The following is a 20,295-nucleotide window of genomic DNA, read 5'->3' on the forward strand; positions in this document are numbered from 1 at the left end:
GTTGTAAAAACCTTCCTCGTAGTAAGGATTTTGATTCATGGGATCCATTGCTTCGAGAACTGAAACAAAGAGAACCACAAACGAAATTAAGAAGAAAAAGGGTTCTAGAGTCGATTTACCAACCTTTCTTAGGGTTTTGCGGAAAAGAAACGTGTGCCTTCCCCGGCAATGGCGCCAAAAACTTGATGTAGTGTGTGGGGGATGTCAAGTTTTACCCTAATGAAATCAATAAGCCGCAAGTGCACAGCTGATCGATTGTAATACTTAGGGATCGAATCCACAGGGAAGAAGGTTATTTCCTGCAAAAGCCTGTGAAAGAAATATAAAGTAAGGAAGTCTAGATCCATGCGATATTTAAAAGGGTTTTGGTGGTTTCTTTGAAACGTAAAACTAATCTAAATGGTAAAATACCAAAATCAAAATGACCTAATAATCAAACCTAATAAAATCGACTAAAAATGAGGAAAAACAACTAGACCTAAATTTTTTAAATAAAATCGCTGGAAAACTTAAATAAGATGCTGGGTTTTCAGGAATATTCTCTCCGGAGATGAACGATCCAAAACATTCCTCAAAAGTAAATTAAAAGATCATAGCCAAAACTTTTAGAACTCGAGTCACGAACGTATGAATATGCCACTGTCGTAATCATAACCAACTACCTCTCGCAACCCTAACCAGTAGGTTTCCACTCTGGCCCTAGAAGGGAAAAAATGCAAGCTTGCTTAAGACTCGTCTACATTCACAGTTCGCCCATAGGTAGGTTTTCACTCATATGGTTGATCTGCTCTTTTCAAACTAGATCTGGCCCCGGATGAATACTTTCACAACACCAAGAACCTAGATTATATTGTAGTTCATGACGCTACTCCCATGCTAATGGAATCCTCATCAAAAATGTATAGCCCCCATCTAAAATCCCTTAAACCCAACAATAAAACTTCTCAGACATGATTAAAGAAAGCAAAAACATTGTATTAAAAAGCTGTATTGAATATCGATATGGTAAAGGAACATAAAAGGTTCAAGAGATAGATATTTATCTTCCTAGACCTAAAACTAAGAAAATGAAAGACAAAAACTTAAAAGCTGCTAAAAGAGAAATTGCATATCGTCTAGGGCTCCTAAAACATGTATTTATAGTGTTCAAGTCATTTTTGGGCGTCATTTAGGGTTTTCCAAATGATGGAATCGTCTTGGGCTTGAAAATGGGCTTCTAGGCCGGACAGACCAATCTCCACGATCGGAAAGGACGGGACCGATGTAAATTGGGTGTTAGCCGCAGGTAGGAATGCTTGCCGGCTGATTTATGAGACATCTTGCTCTTCGTGTAACTTTTGATTGAACTGTTAGATTGCCATGATGTAAAGTGTGCTGGAAAACTGGTAACTTCATCCTTAATGTCTCCAAATTTGAGCTGGATCGGACGGTGAGAAGGTCTTCATTTGAGGGTGAACTTCTGACGGTTTGACTCTGAGTTGAAAATCTGGTCTTTTATCCATTTTGTTAAGATTTTTCCAAAGTTTTCCGAAAAGAGTCTTGAAACTACAAGTACTAAAAAACATAATAGAAACATTTAAAAGCAGTAGAAAATGAACATAAAATAAGTATTTCAAAACGATCCATAAAAATGATGAAAATACGGTGTTATAAGCGCCTATTCTTTTTCCTTCCCGCGTTTATCGCTACCTGAAAAACCATCCACAAAAATATACATTCCTTTGCCTATATATCATATATGCGTATGTATGCATTTTATGCTTTAATCCCTAGTCCTTTTATCCATACTTGGAACATCTATTTTAATCGGACCCAGGTTGGCTTCGGATCCAGCCGAGTCTTGGTGGAATCGGTCCCATCCCCGAGCCGCTCGGCGGTTTATGCACACCCGGCCCGAACATTACCAAAAACCATCACAGGTCAAATCTAAATTCCAGGCCGGCAATCTTTGTGGTTTGTAAGCCAATTCACCCGCTGGGACAGCCAAGTCTAGAATTTTTCGTGCATGGGTTTTCTGACGAACCGGAGTACCAGTTCGGTACATTAAACCTTTTTAAAACGCACCTTAGCCACACCACGGTTGATTATGTCATGCCCGCGTGAACTCTCTACAGGTTGATCCTTTCCGATCAAGCGTATATCCTCCTCGGCCTGTCTTTGCGACCCGCACCAGCCGCTCTGGCCTTATCCTAGCTTCACTCGGTCACTCTCTTTGTTCTCTCGGTTCTGTTGTAATTTGGGCAGAGTTTCTCCCCCTTAGTTGTGCGTACCCAAAAATGTGGACAAAGGGGTTTGTAACCGCCATCGGTGAACAAGTGTGTATGATTTGGACGAACATGCGTGTTGTTTGGTGGAATGGTCTTCGCAACCATTCAACCATAACAACCTATAACCGCCCATGACTACCCCATTCCAGCTACCTCACTTACCACTCAGCTATACTAACTGTCTTACTCTTAACCCAGCTGAGCTGAGCTTCCCGTCACCTGATCCAGCTAGCTTAGCTCAACCATCCAGGTCATCTTAGCCCAATCCTCCTTATTGAGCTATCTTTTTCTCTTATTCCCGGCTAAGTCCCACATTGAGCTATTTTGGACCATGGCTCGAGTTCTTCCTTAGACTCTCGACCATTTCACGGCCGTGGTCTGTCTCGACGATCCTATTGTGGATCGGGGACGTTACAATTCTTCTCCCCCCCCCTTGAAAGGGATTTGTCCTTGAATCCGGTTTAAGGGGTAGAACCTTGTTCCATTCCTCGAACCACTCGGGATAATCAGCCTTCATCTGATACTCTGTTTCCCAAGTTTCTTCTTCTACACCATTACTTTCCCAAACAACTTTCACCATCAGAATCATTTTTTTTCTTGTTGCTTTTTCCATCTTATCAATGATCCAAACTGGTCTTCTTTCTACGGTCAGATTCTCTTTAAGGTTCGAAGAGATCTCGGCTAGGACTTTATCATGATCTATTAAGCACTTCCTTAGTTGTGATACATGGAAAACGTTGTGGAATGCTTTCATCTCCGGTGGTAAAGCCAACTTGTATCGACTGCCCCAAACGTTTCCAATTCGGAATGGTCCTATGTACCTCGGATCAAGCTTTCCCTTTTTGGAAATTCGAGCCCTTCCCTTGAACGTGATCATCTTCACATAGACCAGATCGCCTACCGCGAACTCAAGGTCTTTTCGACGCTTGTCCGCATAGCTCTTATGTCCATCTTGAGCTTCCTTCATTTTTATCCTTTTCTTTCCGTAGTTTCTTTCACAATGACCGGCCCGATTACACTCCGCTCCTCCACTTAGGTCCAACAAAGCGGTGTTCAGCACAGCCGCCCATATAAAGCTTCAGCGACATTCCAATGCTGGCTTGGTAACTGTTGTTGTAGGAAATTCGGCTAAAGGTAAATACTTTTTCCATGAACCGCCCCAATCCAAAACGCAAGCCCGTAGCATGTCCTCCAGTATTTGTATGATCCGTTCCGACTGTCCGTCTGTCTGTAGATGATAAGTCGTGCTCATGTTCACTCTCGTTCTTAAGAGCTTTTGGAAAGCCCTCTAGAAATAAGAAATGAACCGCAAGCCCAAACGTTTCCAATTCGGAATGGTCCTATGTACCTCGGATCAAGCTTTCCCTTTTTGGAAATTCGAGCCCTTCCCTTGAACGTGATCATCTTCACATAGACCAGATCGCCTACCGCGAACTCAAGGTCTTTTCGACGCTTGTCCGCATAGCTCTTATGTCCATCTTGAGCTTCCTTCATTTTTATCCTTTTCTTTCCGTAGTTTCTTTCACAATGACCGGCCCGATGACACTCCGCTCTTCCACATAGGTCCAACAAAGCGGTGTTCAGCACAGCCGCCCATATAAAGCTTCAGCGACATTCCAATGTTGGCTTGGTAACTGTTGTTGTAGGAAATTCGGCTAAAGGTAAATACTTTTTCCATGAACAGCCCCAATCCAAAACGCAAGCCCGTAGCATGTCCTCCAGTATTTGTATGATCTGTTCCGACTGTCCGTCTGTCTGTAGATGGTAATTCGTGCTCATGTTCACTCTCGTTCTTAAGAGCTTTTGGAAAGCCCTCTAGAAATAAGAAATGAACCGCGAGTCCCTGTCTGAGACTATGCTTGCCGGAACACCATGCAAACAAACTAACTCGTCCATATATCTTCCCACGATTTGTTCAACACCATCCGTCTTAATCACGATGAACTGAGCTGACTTAATTAATTGATCTACCATAACCCCGACCGCATCTTGTCCTGTCCTTGTCTGGGGAAAATCAGTCACGAATCCATCGTTATATGTTCCCATTTTCCACTCCGGAATGGGTAAACTTTGCAACAACCCACTCAAGATTTGATGTTCTGCCTGTACCAGTTGATAAGTCGGACATCTTGACACCCTCTCAGCCACGTCCCTTTTCATTTTCGACCCAATAATAATACCGTTTAAAATCTTGGTACATCTTGTTAAATCCGGGATGAATCGAGAACTTAAACTGATGCACTTCTCTAAGGATTTCTTCCTTTAACTCATTCACCTGGGACACAGATTCGGCCATTAACCACAACTGTGCCATTGTTTGAGGTTTGGTACTCCGTCTTCCCGTTTTGCACAGCCTTGCACAGGACCTCATCTTTTCCTTGTGTAATCCGAATCCGGATAAGTAAGTCGGCTTGATCTGATGCCCTTAAGCCCAAAGATTCCAGGTCGGTGAACAAAGCATTAATACCTCCGCTTCTTTTCTTGCAGCCACTTCGAACCGTCTTCTACTCAATGCGTCTGCGATAGATTAACCTTTCCTGGATGGTAGGCTATGACCAAGTCATAATCCGCCACAAGTTCCATCCACCTTCTTTGCCTTAAATATAATTCAGGCTGCGTGAAGATGTACTTCAGACTCTTATGGTCGGTGTAAATTTTCACTTAAGCCCCATAGTAATATGATCGACATATCTTAAGTGCAAAGACTACCGCCACCATTTCTAAGTTGTGGGTTGGATAAGTTCCATCGTGCTTCCGTAGTTGCTTTGATGCATAGGCGATCACCTTGCCTTTTTCCATTATAACACATCCAAGCCTGTTTATAGACGCATCCGTGTACACCACATATGGTTCATCTGTTTCTGGTAAGGCTAGAACCGGTGCGCTTGTTAACATTTCCTTCAGCCCGGAGAAACTCTTTTTCCCACTCCTCCGTCCATGTGAACTTCGCATCCTTCCCGGTCAGCCGCGTCAATGATTTGGCTAAACTTGAGACTCCGTTCATAAACTTTCTGTAATATCCCGCCAAGCCAAAAAAACTCCTTATTTCCAAAGCATTCTTTGGTCTTGGCCATTCCTCAATGGCTTTAATCTTCTCCAGATCAACTGATACACCTTGGTCCGAGACAATGAGTCTTAGGAACCCAATACTCCTTTGCCAGAAGCTACACTTGCTAAGTTTTTTGTATAGCTTTTGGTCCCTTAGACGCTGCAACATCGCCCTCAAATGACCATGATGCATTTCTAGGTTTTTTTAATAAACAAGTATATCATCGATGAATATGATGAGAAACTCGTCTAGACAATCCCATAATATCCCGTTCATCATTTTCATGAAGGCCGCCGGTGCATTTTTCAAGCATAAGACATGACCACAAATTCGAAGTGGCCGTAACTGGTCTGGAATGTCGTCTTACGCACATCCAAAAGGCTCTATGGGAATCTGATGATATCCCGAAGCCAAGTCCACCTTTGAAAACACGGTTGCCCCTTTTAACTTGTCCAGCAGCTCGTCTATCTGAGGCAACGACACTTATTTTTTATAGTTACTCGGTTTAGCCCTCAATAAGCGATGCACAACCTAAAGCTTATGTCTTTCTTCTTAACGAACAGAACCGGTGCTCCCCAGGGTGAACTACTTGGTTTTCCAACATCTCCTCCAACTGTTTCTTTAGCACGGCCATTTCTGTCGGAGCCATCCGATAAGGTACCTTCGAAAGTGGAATAGTTCCAGGTTCAAGTTCTATCGTAAAACCGGTCAGGTGGTAAACCTGTTAAGGCCTGGAAGACATCTTAAAATTTGTTGATTACCGGAATATCCTTTATCTCGGCACCTTTTTCTACTTCGGTCGTGGTAATCGTGGCCAAGTAAGCTTCACAACCCTTATCCAACATCATTTCCGCTTGGATTGCCGAGACCAGTAAACTACCTGAAGTTGGTCAAATTCCTTGAAATTCTAACTTTTTGGCATTTCACTCAAACCGCACCCGTCCACGGTGACAATCTAGCGTAGCTTTATATTTTCCTAGCCAGTCCATTACTAATATCACCTCATGATGCTTGAGTCGGAGCATGACTAGATCCACCGGTAGGTTTACCCCACCGATCATCACCGAGATATCTTGGACCGTTTCTTGCGAGAACATGACCTGACCACCTGCGGCATTGACTATCCCATAGTCTTTCCCATGTTTTCTATGGAACCTGTCTTTTCCTATCATTTCCAGGCTCACAAAACTATGTGTAGCTCCGGTATCAAATAAGACGTGTGTTGACACACCCGCCTATTTCCAAGGTCCCTACACATTTATCCTAAATGATAAGTTCCCTCCTTTTTACCCCGATGCAATGCCATACTCGTAATTTAAATTATTGAACGGGCTAGGAAACTTACCAGTGATCTCACTGTAACTTCCAGCCTTATCAATTCTTGGACAACTCGTATACCCGGGGTGCTACAGCCTGTCTCTTAGCTTGTTGTGTGTCTCCGCTACGGTTTCCCCTTTACTCCATCCGCATTTTTGCTTGCAGCTTAGGACATTCTTTCTTGAAATTTCCAGCTTTTCCGCAATAAAAGCAAGATATTTCCTCATTATTAACCATGAGCTGCCCTTGCGCAATCCGCGGACAGCTTTGAACCGTGTGATTCTTGCTACCGCACTTGGCACATGTTCCAGACACTTTTCAGCATGTGTCCCCGTGCTTCTTTCCACAAGTCGCACATTTTCCTTGTTTAGCCGAGGCTTGACCGTCTTCACCGACCTGATCCCACTTCCGTCCTGTTATCCACGATCTTACTCGCCATTATAGGACATGTCAGGGCTTTTCCTCAATTTTCTTCCTCTATGATGGACTCAACGGCCGCAGCCCGTTCCACTAGTTCTGCAAATGAGTTGAAGGTGCATGAGTAGCAATGGGTTCGGAGATCTCATGTTAAGCCATGGAGGAATCGCCGGATCTGTGTGTTTTCTTTGACAAACTCTCCCCTAACACACCGACAAAGACGGTTAAACTCCACCTCGTACTCCCAGACAGTCCGGTTTCCTTGTGTTAAATCCAAGAATTCTTGCTCAAGTTTATCCCAAGGTTCCGAGAAAAAGTACGTCTGGTTGAACTCGGCTTCGAACTCGGCAAAAGTGTATATACCTCCTGATTGCTTTTCCACCAAGATCCACCAGTTATGTATGCATTGTAAGCTTTAATCCCCAACCCCTTTATCCGTCCTTGGAAAATTTATTCTACTTGGACCGAGGTTGGCTTTGGATCCAGTCTAGACTTGGCCGTGTGTAGGTTTCCCGACGAACCGGAGTACCAGTTCGGTACGCTAAGCCTTATTAAAACGCACCTTAGCCACACCGCAGTTAATTATGCATATGCCCACGTGAACTCTCTACGGCTTGATCCTTCCTGATCAAGCGTAAATCCTCCTTGGCCTGTCCTTGCGACCCGCACCCGCTGCTCCGGCCTTATCCCACCGTCACACGGTCACTCCCTTTATTCTTTCGGTTCTGTTGTAATTTAGGCAGAGTTTCTCTCTCATAATTGTGAGTATCCAAAAATGTGGACAAAGGGGTCTATTTATAGATTTTTCCTGTTGTAACCGCCTTGGGCAAACAGGTGTGTATGGTTTGGCCGAACAGGCGTGTTGTTTGGTGGAATGGTCTTCGCAACCATTTGGCCATAACCGCCTATAACCACCCATAACTACCCCAGTCCAGCTAGCTCACTTACCACTCAGCTAGACCAACTGTCTTACTCTTAACCCAGCTGAGCTGAGCTTCCCGGCAGCTATTCCAGATAGCTTAGCTCAACCATCCAGCTTATCTTAGCTCAATCCTCCTTACTGAGCTATCTTTCTCTCTTTTTCCCGGCTAAGTCCCACATTAACGAACTTAACCCATTATTTTTGACCATGGCTCGAGTTCTTCCTTAGACTCTCGACCAATCTTCCCCGCTTGACAGCCATGGTCCGTCCCGACGATTCTATTGCGGATCGGACATGTTACAAAACCCCCAATGAGAGCTACACGTCCAAGAGACCTAACATAGATCACTTGAGGGTTTTTGGCTGTGTTGCTTATGCTAAAGTCAATGGTCCATATCTTAAGAAGTTAGAAGAGAGATCAAAGAGTGTTCTTAATCTTGGAACTGAGCCAGGTTCTAAAGCTTATAGACTCTATGATCCAAAGGCTGGAAATGTAATAGTAAGTAGAGATGTAATCTTCGACGAGAAAAAAGCTTAGGATTGGTCAATCTCAACAAGAGACACTGATGGAAAACCAGGCAAGCTCAAACTGCCATACGATGATATTACAGGGGATGAAGCTGAGCACAACGAAGCTCAGAACGACGATCAAGATCAAGCCCCTATTGACCATGATGTGGTAGAAGAAGCAGATAACGTTGATCAAGAGATAAACCGAGGAGAAGAACGAATCATACGGAAACCAAGGTATCTGGACAATTTCGTGATGTTTGCAGATCAAGAAGGTGAAAGATTACTCATCACCGTCGATGGAGAACCAGAAAACTATCTTGAGACAGAGCATCTAAAGGAATGGATTGAAGCAATGAGAGCTGAGCTGGATTCTATCTCAAGGAACAAGACCTGGGATCTTGTTAAAAGACCAAATGGTGTAAGACCTATAGGACTAAAGAGGATCTACAAGATAAAGAGGAATGCTGATGGATCGGTGAACAATTATAAAGCACGCCTTGTCGCAAAAGGGTATGTGCAGCAACAGGGAATTGATTTCGTACCATAAAGCCTGCTAATAGCTCTTTCAGCGACAAAAGGATGGGAGATACATCATCCAGACGTCAAGACGGCATTGATGTGTGCGTAGGTGAGGGTGTCAAGTTTTACCTTAATAGAATCAATAAACCGCAAGTGCACAGCTGATCGATTGTAGTACTTAGGGATCGAATCCACAAGGAAGGAGAATCTTTTCCTGCAAAAGCCTTTGAAAGAAATATGAAGTAAGGAAGTCTAGAACTGGTCAAAATTCAAAGGTGTTTTGGGGTGTCACTAAAACGTAAATCCTAAACTAAACGGGAAAACGAAAATTACAAAAGAAATCGGCTGGGAAAACTAAAGAAAACCTACTCTAAAACTTGAGTAAAATCGGTTGGGAATGAAAATAACCTAATGACTAAAAGCTTGAATGATATTTGATGTAAGACAATAAAAATGAAGCGCTGGGTTTTCAGGTAAATTATCTCTGAGGTATGAACGATTCAAAACATTGCTAAAAGATAATTTTAAAAGATCCTAGCTAAAAGATCCTAGTCACAAAGGTATGATTACGTCACTCTCGTGATCATAACCAACTATATCTCGCAACCTTGACCAGTAGGTTTCTACTCTGGCCCTGGAAGGGAAGAGATGTGAGCTTGCTTAAGACTCGTCAACATTCACAGCTCACCCATAGGCAGGTTTCCACTCCTATTGCAGAATTGCTTCTCAAACTAGATCTGGCTCCTAATGAAAACGTTCGCAACACTACAAACCTAAATCAGATTATAGTTCATGACGCTACTCCCATGCATTAAAAATAAGTTTAGAAGACAAAATTCTAGGATTCGGTTTTAATAGCTAATGAAATTCTCATCGAACATTATAGTCCCCATTAAAAATACCTTAAACCCAACAACAGAACTACTCAGACATGATTCAAGAAAGCAAAACATTTTATTGAAAAGCTGAATATAAATCGATATTGAAAATAAACAAAAATGGTTTAAGAGATAGATCTCTATCTTCCAAAACTTAAAACAACTCTAAAAGTATTAAAAACGTAAAGGGAGGATTACTAAAGTATCATTCAAACCTATGTTTATTAACAGTTTGACACACTTTTATTTTTTATGCTAGAGTAACCTCGTATACCGATTATGCCTTTTTGGGCTTAGATGAGAAAAGGGCTTTGATGAGAAAAAAGTTGTTACAAAAATGCCATTACTTTTTATATGCCACGTAAGCAAAAAGTAGTGTGAAATTAAACATAAGTCTACCAATATTTTGTAGTAGACTTGTTAAAATTTGGTAAACGCAAATTTTTGTTGGTAGATTTATTTGGCAGAAGGTAGATTTGTTGAAACTTAGTAGACTTGTTTTGGTAGACATATTTTAATAGAATGGTTGACTTATTTTTTGTCGGTAGACAAATTCTTTGAGGGTAGATTTATTATCTTTAATAATAGACTTATGAATATTCTGTTGACTTATGATAAGTGTTTGACTTTTTGTAGATTTAAATTGTTATGGCGACAGAATCATCTTAAAATTTGGTAGACGTATTTGTAATAGTGAAAGATTTATTTACTTTGATGTACAGTAGACTTATTTAGGTTGGTAGATTTATTACTATTTATGGTAGCTTTATTAGAATTTGGTAGATTTATTAGTTTTAATGGTAGATTTAAAACCGTTGAAATTCAGTAAATAATGTGGTAGGTTTAATTACAAGTATGGTAGATTTATTAATTCTTGGTAGATTTATTAATTTTTGGTAGATTTATTAATTCTTGGTAGATTTATTAATTCTTGGTAGATTTATTAATTCTTGGTAGATTTATTAATTTTTGGTAGATTTATTAATTATTGGTAGATTTATTAAATTTTGGTAGATTTATTAAATTTTGGTAGATTTATTAATTATTGGTAGATTTATTAATTCTTGGTAGATTTATTATTTCTTGGTAGATTTATTATTTCTTGGAAGATTTATTAATTCTTGGTAGATTTATTAGTTCTTGGTAGATTTATTAGTTCTTGGTAGATTTATTAGTTCTTGGTAGATTTATTAGTTTTTGGTAGATTTATTAGTTCTTGGTAGATTTATTAGTTCTTGGTAAATTTATTAGTTCTTGGTAGATTCATTAATTCTTGGTAGATTTAATATTTCTGATTTATAATTATGGTAGACTTATAATTGTTTTTGGTATTTACTCAGAAAACCTCTACTCGGAAAAATATTGTTCAGTTTAGGAGATTATAAGTATTTACGAGGATGGTAGACTTATTAACAATTTTTGTGGTAGACATTTGACCTTTTTATCACGGGAAATGACATTTTTGCCCACATTTATTATCAATTCTACGAAAAAACTAGACATCCAATTTTGTTAAGTATGAAATGTTTGTGTTTTATGGTAGATTTATTGTAACGATGGTAGATTTTTTTTTTAGATGATTTTTTTTATTAACCTTTCTATTAACGTATATTTCAATGGATATATATTCAGTTGGCAAGTACTACATTGAAAGAAAAAACATGTAAGTGGTAGGCTTGATCTTGATAAAATCTCTTGTGTACATGTCATCGCCACAGTGTAAGTAAGATAAACTTCACCTATATCTACCTATGCCATCCCTTTTACTAAACGAACTATTTGCAACATGCTTATACGAATAGTGTAATGCCAGGAAATGTAAAACTAGTTCTGAACTCTCTTGTAATAATCGATCTATCGGACTTGTACGATTTTCTACATTTTCGAACTCTCTTGTAATAATTGGTCTATCGAACTTCTCGTATTTGATGCAAGATATTTTATGGTTTGGACAACAAATATTGATGTGTCGTGTGGTGAGGGTGTCAAGTTTTACCCTAAATGAAATAAATAGCCGCAAGTGCACAGCTGATCGATTGTAGTACTTAGGGATCGAATCCACAGGGAAGGAGGATCTTTCCTGCAAAAGCCTTCGAAAGAATTATAAAGTAAGGAAGTCTAGAACCAGACGATTTTTTGAGGGTTTTGGTGGTGTCTTTAAAACGTAAAAACTAATCTTAACGAGAAAATACGAGAATTAAAATGACTTAATAACTAAACTTAATGAAATCGACTGAAAACGAGAAAAACGGCTAAACCTAATTGCTTAAATGGAAATCGATTAAGAGAATGAAAATACTAGACTAAAACTTGAAATAAAATCGATGTATATCTATAGAAAAGAGGCGCTGGGCTTCAGGGAAGTTTTCTCAGGGGTATGAACAATTCAAAACATTGCTAGAGAGTAAATTTAATAAGATCTTAGCTTAAACTTTTCGAACTAGAGTCACGGACGTATGAATACGCCACTGTCGTGATCATAGACAACTATCTCTCTCAACCCTGACCAGTAGGTTTCCATTCTGGCCCTGGAAGAGAAGAGATGCATTATGTTTAAGACTCGTCAGCATTCACAAATCGCCCATAGGTAGGTTTCCACTCCTATGTTTGTTTTGTTCTCCCAAACTAGATCTGACACCGGATGAACACTATCGTGTCACCAAGCATCTGGATCAGATTGTAGTTCATGACGCTACTCTCATGCAGTAAAAATAAATTCAGAAGAAAAAGTTCTAAGATTCGGCTTCAATAGCTCATGGAATCCTCATCGAACATATGTATCCCCATCGAAAATCCCTTAGACCCAACAATAAAACCACTCAGACATGATGAACGAAATCAAAAACATAGTATTAAAAAGTAGAGCAATAGTCAAAATTGAAAAGAAAGAACAAGGGTTCAAGAGACAAGTCTCTCTCTCCCTAAACCTAAAAACAAAAGCTTAAAGTAAATTTCTTGCAAAATATTTCGTCTCTCTTTAAAAACGACCTAAATGATATGTATTTATAGTCTCCAATGCTCTCTGGTCTTTAGGGTTCCGGAATTGAGGCTGGGAAAATGATATGGGCTTCAGAAATGGGCTTTCGAACTCAGAGTTGGCTGGCCGCGGTCAGGGTGTGCGTGACCTCAGGGAATGGATGGCTGGCCGCGGTCAGGAAGCCTCTGACCGTGGTAAATGGCTGTTGGTCGCGGGTGGAAATGCTTGCCGGCTGGTTTACGGGACATCTTGCTCTTTGCGTATCTTTTGATTGAACCGTTGGATTGCCAAGCTGTAAGGTGTGCTGGAAAGCTGATACTTCCATCTGTTAGATCTCCTAATTTGAGCTGGATTGGACGGTGAGAAGGCCTTCAATCGGGCTGACGGTTTGACTCTGAGCTGAAAATCTGGTCTTCTATCCATTTTGTTAAGCGTTTCCCTAAGTTTCCTGAAAAGAGTCTTGGAACTACAAATACTAGAAAAACGTAATAAAAGTACTTGAAAGCAATAAAAAAACATAGAAAAAGTATTTCAAATCGATCCATAAAAATGGTCAAAATATGGTGTTATCAACTCCCCCAAACTTAAACCTTTTTTTGTCTTCAAACAAAGCAAAAGCCTAAACTGGTTAAGTGAAAACAAAGATAGGAAATGCACAAATCTCAGAGACATAACTCCTAAACTAGGACCAAAGATCGTGCATTAATCCACAACTTAGTCTAGAAAATTCTCACCAAGACACAAAAGATACTAGTCCACTTTTTCCGTCATGCAAAACTTAAACAATCTAAAACTTGATTCCAGTCAACTAGCTCTCTACATTCATTAAGTGCAATAGTGAATTCTCATTAAAGACATCATCCAGGGTAGACGGCGTTTGGCATTAAAGGGCTGTTTAAGTGGTGGAGTTAAAGTGTTTCGGGTTACCTGATGAATCTGGAGGATGCAAGATAATATACAAAACCGCAAGAGAGATAAGGACCTGTTGATGACCGCAATTTTCAGTCACTTCTTCTTGCCAGATGTTGTTGCATAATCCTTCCTCCTTTGTTGTGAACAGTTATTCCCCCAGACTTAGATTCTTTCCGGGAATCAAAAAAATGGTCTCCAAAACTCCATAAAATCGAACTCCAGTTGCCTTGGGTCTTAAAATTTCAACCTCTCTAGACTCTCTAAGGCTTTTATCTCATTTCCTTTCCTATTTTCAGATTTTTCTTTTTGGAAAAGGAATGCCTTTTAAAGAGAGAGAGACTAGAGGATGAGATTGTACCAAAATTTGAGATTTTTTTAAGGCAAACTGAGCTTCCTCATGTGTTGAGTCCTTCCGGGAACTTTTCCGGTAAAATCGCAGGTCTCTGTCTTTGGTGACTGAAAACTGCGTCGTTCCTCTTTCTCTCCAACGTTTTTACATATATCTGCATATAAGACAATAGAAAACAAGAGTGCATGTGGTTTGAAAGAGGATTGGTTGAGGTGGGGAACTAGCTAAAGATGAACTAGCCATTCAGGATCAACAGAGAGTGGTAAAAAGGGTGAAGGAGTCCTGAATGTATGATTGGTTTCCCTGGTCTAATGCTTCAATGAGAGAATTAAGTCCAAGTTAAGTTCAAATAAAACAGAGCTATTGTATTCCTTCATCTAAATCGAAATCATTCAAATTTCTCTGGGGTACTTCGTTTCGAATGTGCTTAGCTACCGCCTAGTCTAGTCCTAAATCATGAATGAGCATGTCACTAGGAACAGTCTTAAAGCACACAGTCAACTATCATTGATTCATGTTCACCATTCCCTTTAAAACGTATTTTGTTTTGAAAACCGATTTTGAAAAAAACTTTAAGGAAAAATGCAAAAAGTGTAGATAATGCAAGACTCATGAAAGAAAAGTGGTTAGAAAGGAATGAAATCCTCCCCCAGACTTAAATCCAACTGTCCTCAGTGTGAAACAAGTCGAGATTGGATGAGAAAAATGCATAGATAATCAAATTGGTAAGGCCAAATAGAACTTACCTGGATCCGGGATGCTGCTGGAGATGGACCGGATTCATCGAAGAGGTTTGGGAAGGTGATAAGTGGTGATGGAAGGTGGTGGGAAGTAATGAATGAGGTGGAGTAGGGCTTGGTGAGGTGGAATGAGGTGAAGTGGGTGGTTTGAGGTCGGGTATCATCTCAACGACCATTTGCTGCGGTCAGGAGTCACGTGACCGCGGCAAACCGGTGCTCGGCCGCAGTCAGAAAGACGCGGCCGCGGTCGAAGAGGTGTTTCCCACGGTCAGAACACCTGCGACCGCGGAGGCTTAAATGCGGTTCTCATTGGTTCTTGCTGGGCCGAGCAGTCAAGGACCATCCTTCTTTTTGGTTTTTTTTGGTTTTTTGATTTTTTGGCTTTTTTATTTATGAGAAACACCTGAAACTAAGAAAAAGAAAAAGATCAATAGACAAAGAAAGAAAAATCCTAAAGAAAGCAATACCTAAATGGGTTGCCTCCCATTAAGCGCTTTTGTTTTAAGTCGTTCAGCTCGACTGGTGTAGGACGTGGCTTAGTCAAATGAAGAAGATCTTTTCCTAAGACAAGTCTTTTTTGACATCTCCTTGCTTTGTCTAGCAGGTTATTCGTCACTCCAAAGTTCTTCTTCAAACTCTTCTGTTGCAGAACGTTTTCCTGCATTGCTGTTGTATGGGACAGCTTCTGTGAAGACATCTTTGTCGACATTAGCAAATGAAATCCTCCGGTTTGCCCAGTCCATTATAGCTCCGGAAGTTGCTAGAAATTAAAAGACCATCCGAGAATCACTGGATGTGTTGCGTCTCTTGTTTCGACAATGTAGAAGTCGACAGGCACGATGCAATCTCTTATTCTCAAAGGAATGTCATGAGCTATTCCTTGAGGTGTTGCATTGGAATCATCAGCTAGACTAATCCTTGCTCTAGTCCTGCACAGGTGTTTAATACCAAGTCTCAAAGAAATTTCCTTAGACATCATGTTAAGACAATCTCCAGAATCACAAAGTACGTTTTTAAACATTTCTCCTCTAATAGAATAAGAGATGAGAAACTGACATGCACCTTCGATTTTGTGAAGTGTTCGAACAGGTTTATCTCTTCTGACATGATTGAACAAGTCTTCTATTTCAGGGATTGATTCCTTGCTCTCACAGAAGTAGTAGCCTATCATGAAGTCCTTGCAAGCTCTGGCAAAGGTGATTCCTTCATTGAACTCATCGAGTTTCTCTTTGCTTATTTTGTTGGTGTAGTAGCTTCATTCTTCAGGTCTTTGAAGGTGGATTGAATAAATTGCAGCATCAGGTGATGTCCTGGGAAAGGACAGGCGTCTGGCTCTCCTAAAGTAGGTTCGGATATCCTCTTTTGTCTCCTTGCTGTGCCTAAAGAAAACTTGTAAACAACCAAGATGCCATATATCATCAAAACCTGTATAAAGAAGGATCGATTTCACAAATTTGTTGAATTCAATGAGTGTTTCCCTGGAGATTGGTGCTCCTAATTCCACCAATTTGTCTCGATTGCCTCCTTCTATGAACAGACGTTAGTCTTCGTCCTCGAGGTATTGTCCTTCATATTCATCTTCATAAGCTAAAGCTATGTTGCAGGGAAATACCTCATCTTCCTCTTGAGATATTTTGGAGCTGATGGCGTACACTGTTTGCTCAAGAAAAGGAGTCCTGACCATTCCGGCAGGAGCATCTAATGAACATTGACCTGTGAGAATCGAAGGAGGCTGATGCGAATCTGACCGATGATTTGCCGCGGGTGGAGGACACACGACCGCGGGAGGAGGGTTATTTTCCGTGGGTAGGATGCTCACGACCGCGGCTGGAGTGTAGTTGGTCGGGGTCGCAACCACGGGAGAGAGACTCCGAGATGGTTTAGCTGTTTCATCTTCTCCTTTGCCATCTAAACAGATTTTTGGATCTTCCAACTCTATTTCCTCTTCTTTTAGGTCAAGATCTTTGATGGGAAGCGTCGAACCATTCGTTTCACGTCCTTGCATAAGCTTTTCGACTTTGTCCACAGTTGAGTCGATTTCTTCTGCTTTGTCTCGAACCTTGTGTACTCCATCCCAAATCTCTTCCACGTAGGAGTAGGTTTGGTTGTTATGGTCATTAATAGTTTCTTCTGCTTCATCGAGCTTGATCTCTAAGGTGCGGATGTTTCCACTGGCTTTGCGAATGCTGACTTCGTTCTCTCCGACTCGTCTTCTACTGCTTCTATCCTCTCTTTCATAGTCTCAGCATCCTTGTTTGCTTGAGTCTCGATGGTTTTAACTTGAGCAGAAAGATCTTCAAGCTTTTTGTTAAAGTGAGTCGACATGTTGTCAATTTTCTCGTGAAGGGCGGCTCTTGACACGGCTTGAACTGCGATGAATTGCATGATCACCGTTTCTAGCTGACTCAATCGGTGACTGAGCTGGGTGATAACACCGGATTTTGACCATTTTTATGGATCATTTTAATATCTTTTACAGGTGTTTTTACTCCATTTTCAAAGGTTTTCAAAGGATTTCTATGTTTCTGGATTTTAAAAGACTTTTCAGGTAATTTGGGATAAAGAGGCATAAAATAGAACAAAAAGACTCTTTTGGATAAATGCAGACCGTCAGAACTCTGATGGAGAGACGAAGACCTTCTCACCGTCTGATCACCCTCAAAATTGGACAACTTATAGAAGAATCAACCAGCTTTCAAATGCACTTGGTTTGGAGACATTCCAACGGTTGGATCTCAAGATATCCATTAGCCCCGAAGCCACGCGGAGTCGGCCAGCAGCTCACGCGACCGCGGCCAACAAGCTATTTGCCGCGGTCAGAAGCTTCCCGACCGCGGGAAACAAGCCAATTGCCGCGGTCACAGCACTCCCGACCGCGGCATTCAAGCTCCGACTTAAAGCCCACTTATCTGAAGCCCAAAGTCATTCCCAGCCTCAATTCCGGAACCCTAGAGACCATGGAGTATTGGAGACTATAAATACATGTCATTTAGGTCGTTTTTAGGAGAGCTTTTGATACTTTACAGAAACCCTTTTCCTTTAGCCGTTTTTATGAGATTTTTGTAGAAGATTGTTCAAGTCCGAGTTCTTCAATAGAGAAGCTTTCTTTATCTCTTTTCTTTGCTGTTTTTCATTACTTTTATTAAAACCAATGATGATGTCGAACTCAGCCATGTCTGAGTAGATCCCGAGTTGGGCTTAGGGTTCCCGAAAGGGGCTTTCATAATCAATTAAGACATCTAGGTTTATAGATCTGGGATTTCGACCTGTTCTCTGTTTATTCTTGTTCTTATTGCATGTATGCTTGATTGATCACCTAGTATCTGATCTAGATAGTTAGTGTTGCGAAAGTTTTCATTAAGTATCAGCCCTAGAATGAAACAGGCGATTTTTCCGTAGGAGTGGAAACCTACCTGCGGCGAGATCGTGAGTATTGACGAGTCTTATGCAGCTCTTGCGTTCTCTCCCTTCCAGAGCCAGAGTGGAAACCTACTGGTCAGGGTTGAGAGAAACAGTTGGTTATGATCACGACAGTGACGTAGTCATACCGCCGTACTCTAGCTCTAGAACCCATATATTGTTATCCGTCAATCCCAATCTATCTACCTTAATGTTAAAACCGATTATGATCCCTTAGAGTTCCCAAAAGCTCAGCGTTTTTAGCCATAGTTTACAATTCCATCAATTTTTACTTGCTTTCTTAGACCTGCATTTCAATTTCCTTAGTTCGTTATTTACTTGCTTTATTTACCTTTCATGCGATATTTTACTTGCCTTATTTTTGTTTAGTTCGATATTTTACTTGTTCTACTGCCTTTCATTCGGTTTCTTTACTTGCCTTGTAGGATAGATTTATTTGCTTTATTTTTCTTTAGTTTAATTCAAGAAAAACAACCAACCTTTAAAACCAATTTAGTTTAGACATAAAGTTAAAAACCGTAGAAGAATACCAGGTACACAAATCTCTGTGGATTCGATCCCTAAATACTACAACAGATTAGCTGTGCACTTGCGGCTTTCTTTTATTTTGTTAAGGGTAAAACTTGTTCCCTCACGTAGTTGACACACTCAGCACCGCATCAAGTTTTTGGCGCCGTTGCCGGGGATTTGTTTCGCTGCCTTTTGCTATTTTTCTTGTTTTAACTTCTGTTCTAGACACCTGATCTCTAGTTCTTTCTTAAAGTTTTTCTGAACTATCTTTCCCTTCTTTTGTCTTTCTCTGAGTTGCATGAATACCAGGCGTAGACCTGCAGGAGACATTCCAATTCTAGACGAGATAGACAGACACGAAAGAGAATTTCGAAGACTTAGACGAATGCAAGGAATGGCCAACGACGACCAGCCTGGAGATCCTATTAATCGAAATTTAAATATGGACCAAGACGGGTCCGAACATGGAGAAAACAAAGAGAATGATCACATAGAAGGTGATCATGCTCGACAAGATGGAGAGGAAGATGATGTTCTTCCAAGAAACCACCAGAACCGAGAGAGAGAAGGACGTGAATACCTTGATCCACCCATCAATGTAGCCCATGGTGACCACCCAGCAATGCAGCCGAATGAACGCGTTCACCGCCCCATTCCGTCAGCAAATCAACATCGAAGACAAGCCAGGAACCATCGCATAGCTGATTTTGATGCACCTACTCAAAATTTTCAGAATCGACCTGCGATTCAAGTACCATTTCCAAACCGGAATGAGTTTGAAGTCAAGCCTCAAATCATCTCACTGGTGAAGCAAACCCAATTTCATGGAGTTCCTTCTGAGCACCCAATGGACCATATCAAGCTTTTTGAAGAAATTTGCAGCATGATGAGAACAAACCAAATTCCACCTGACTATCTAAAGTGTAAGTTGTTCCCTTTTTCATTAGCAGATAAAGCTCACCGTTGGTTGAAGTCTTTGCCTGCAGGATCGATTACTAATTGGGAAGAATGTAGAACTTCTTTCTTGAACCACTTCTACACTAAGTCAAGGTCGAACAATTTGAGAACGAAGATCTCAACCTTTCAACAAGGGCCAACTGAATCTTTCTATGGAGCTTGGGAACGTTTTAAGGAGTATGAACGTGATTGCCCTCATCATGGATTTCATGGATCAAGCTTGCTGAGCACATTTTATCGAGGTTTGCAACCAAAATACAAACTTTCACTTGATACAGCTAGCAATGGAGATTTTGGGCAAAAGACGATAACTCAAGGAAGAGCCCTCATCGAGAATTTGGCTCAAGCCAATAGCAATGATTGTCCTGAATATGATCGATCGATGAAGCAAGCCGGAACAGACAACAAGGAGATAACCGAGTTGAAGAACATGGTGAGCCAGCTTCTGAGGAGCAACAATCGCCTGATCCATGCTTGTGAAACCAACAATGGCGCAGAAGATGAAGGACCTAGTGATTTCGATCACATTAATCAAGCATTTCAAGAAG

General features: G+C 40.8%; 1 protein-coding gene and 1 non-coding gene across 2 annotated transcripts; both read right to left on the reverse strand.

The window, feature by feature from the left end:
- Nucleotides 1-5,118: 5,118 nt before the first annotated feature.
- LOC112085827 (uncharacterized mitochondrial protein AtMg00860-like) lies at nt 5,119-5,508 on the reverse strand. The gene has a single exon (XM_024154778.1). The coding sequence runs from the start codon at nt 5,506-5,508 to the stop codon at nt 5,119-5,121; it is 390 nt and encodes a 129-aa protein (XP_024010546.1).
- Nucleotides 5,509-19,847: 14,339 nt separating this feature from the next.
- On the reverse strand, nt 19,848-19,954 carry LOC112087330. The gene has a single exon (XR_002900022.1). It is a non-coding gene; the product is annotated as a small nucleolar RNA R71 (small nucleolar RNA).
- Nucleotides 19,955-20,295: the final 341 nt, after the last annotated feature.

The sequence above is a fragment of the Eutrema salsugineum genome, unplaced genomic scaffold (assembly GCF_000478725.1).
Source record: "Eutrema salsugineum unplaced genomic scaffold, Eutsalg1_0 scaffold_9, whole genome shotgun sequence".
Lineage (NCBI taxonomy): Eukaryota > Viridiplantae > Streptophyta > Magnoliopsida > Brassicales > Brassicaceae > Eutrema > Eutrema salsugineum.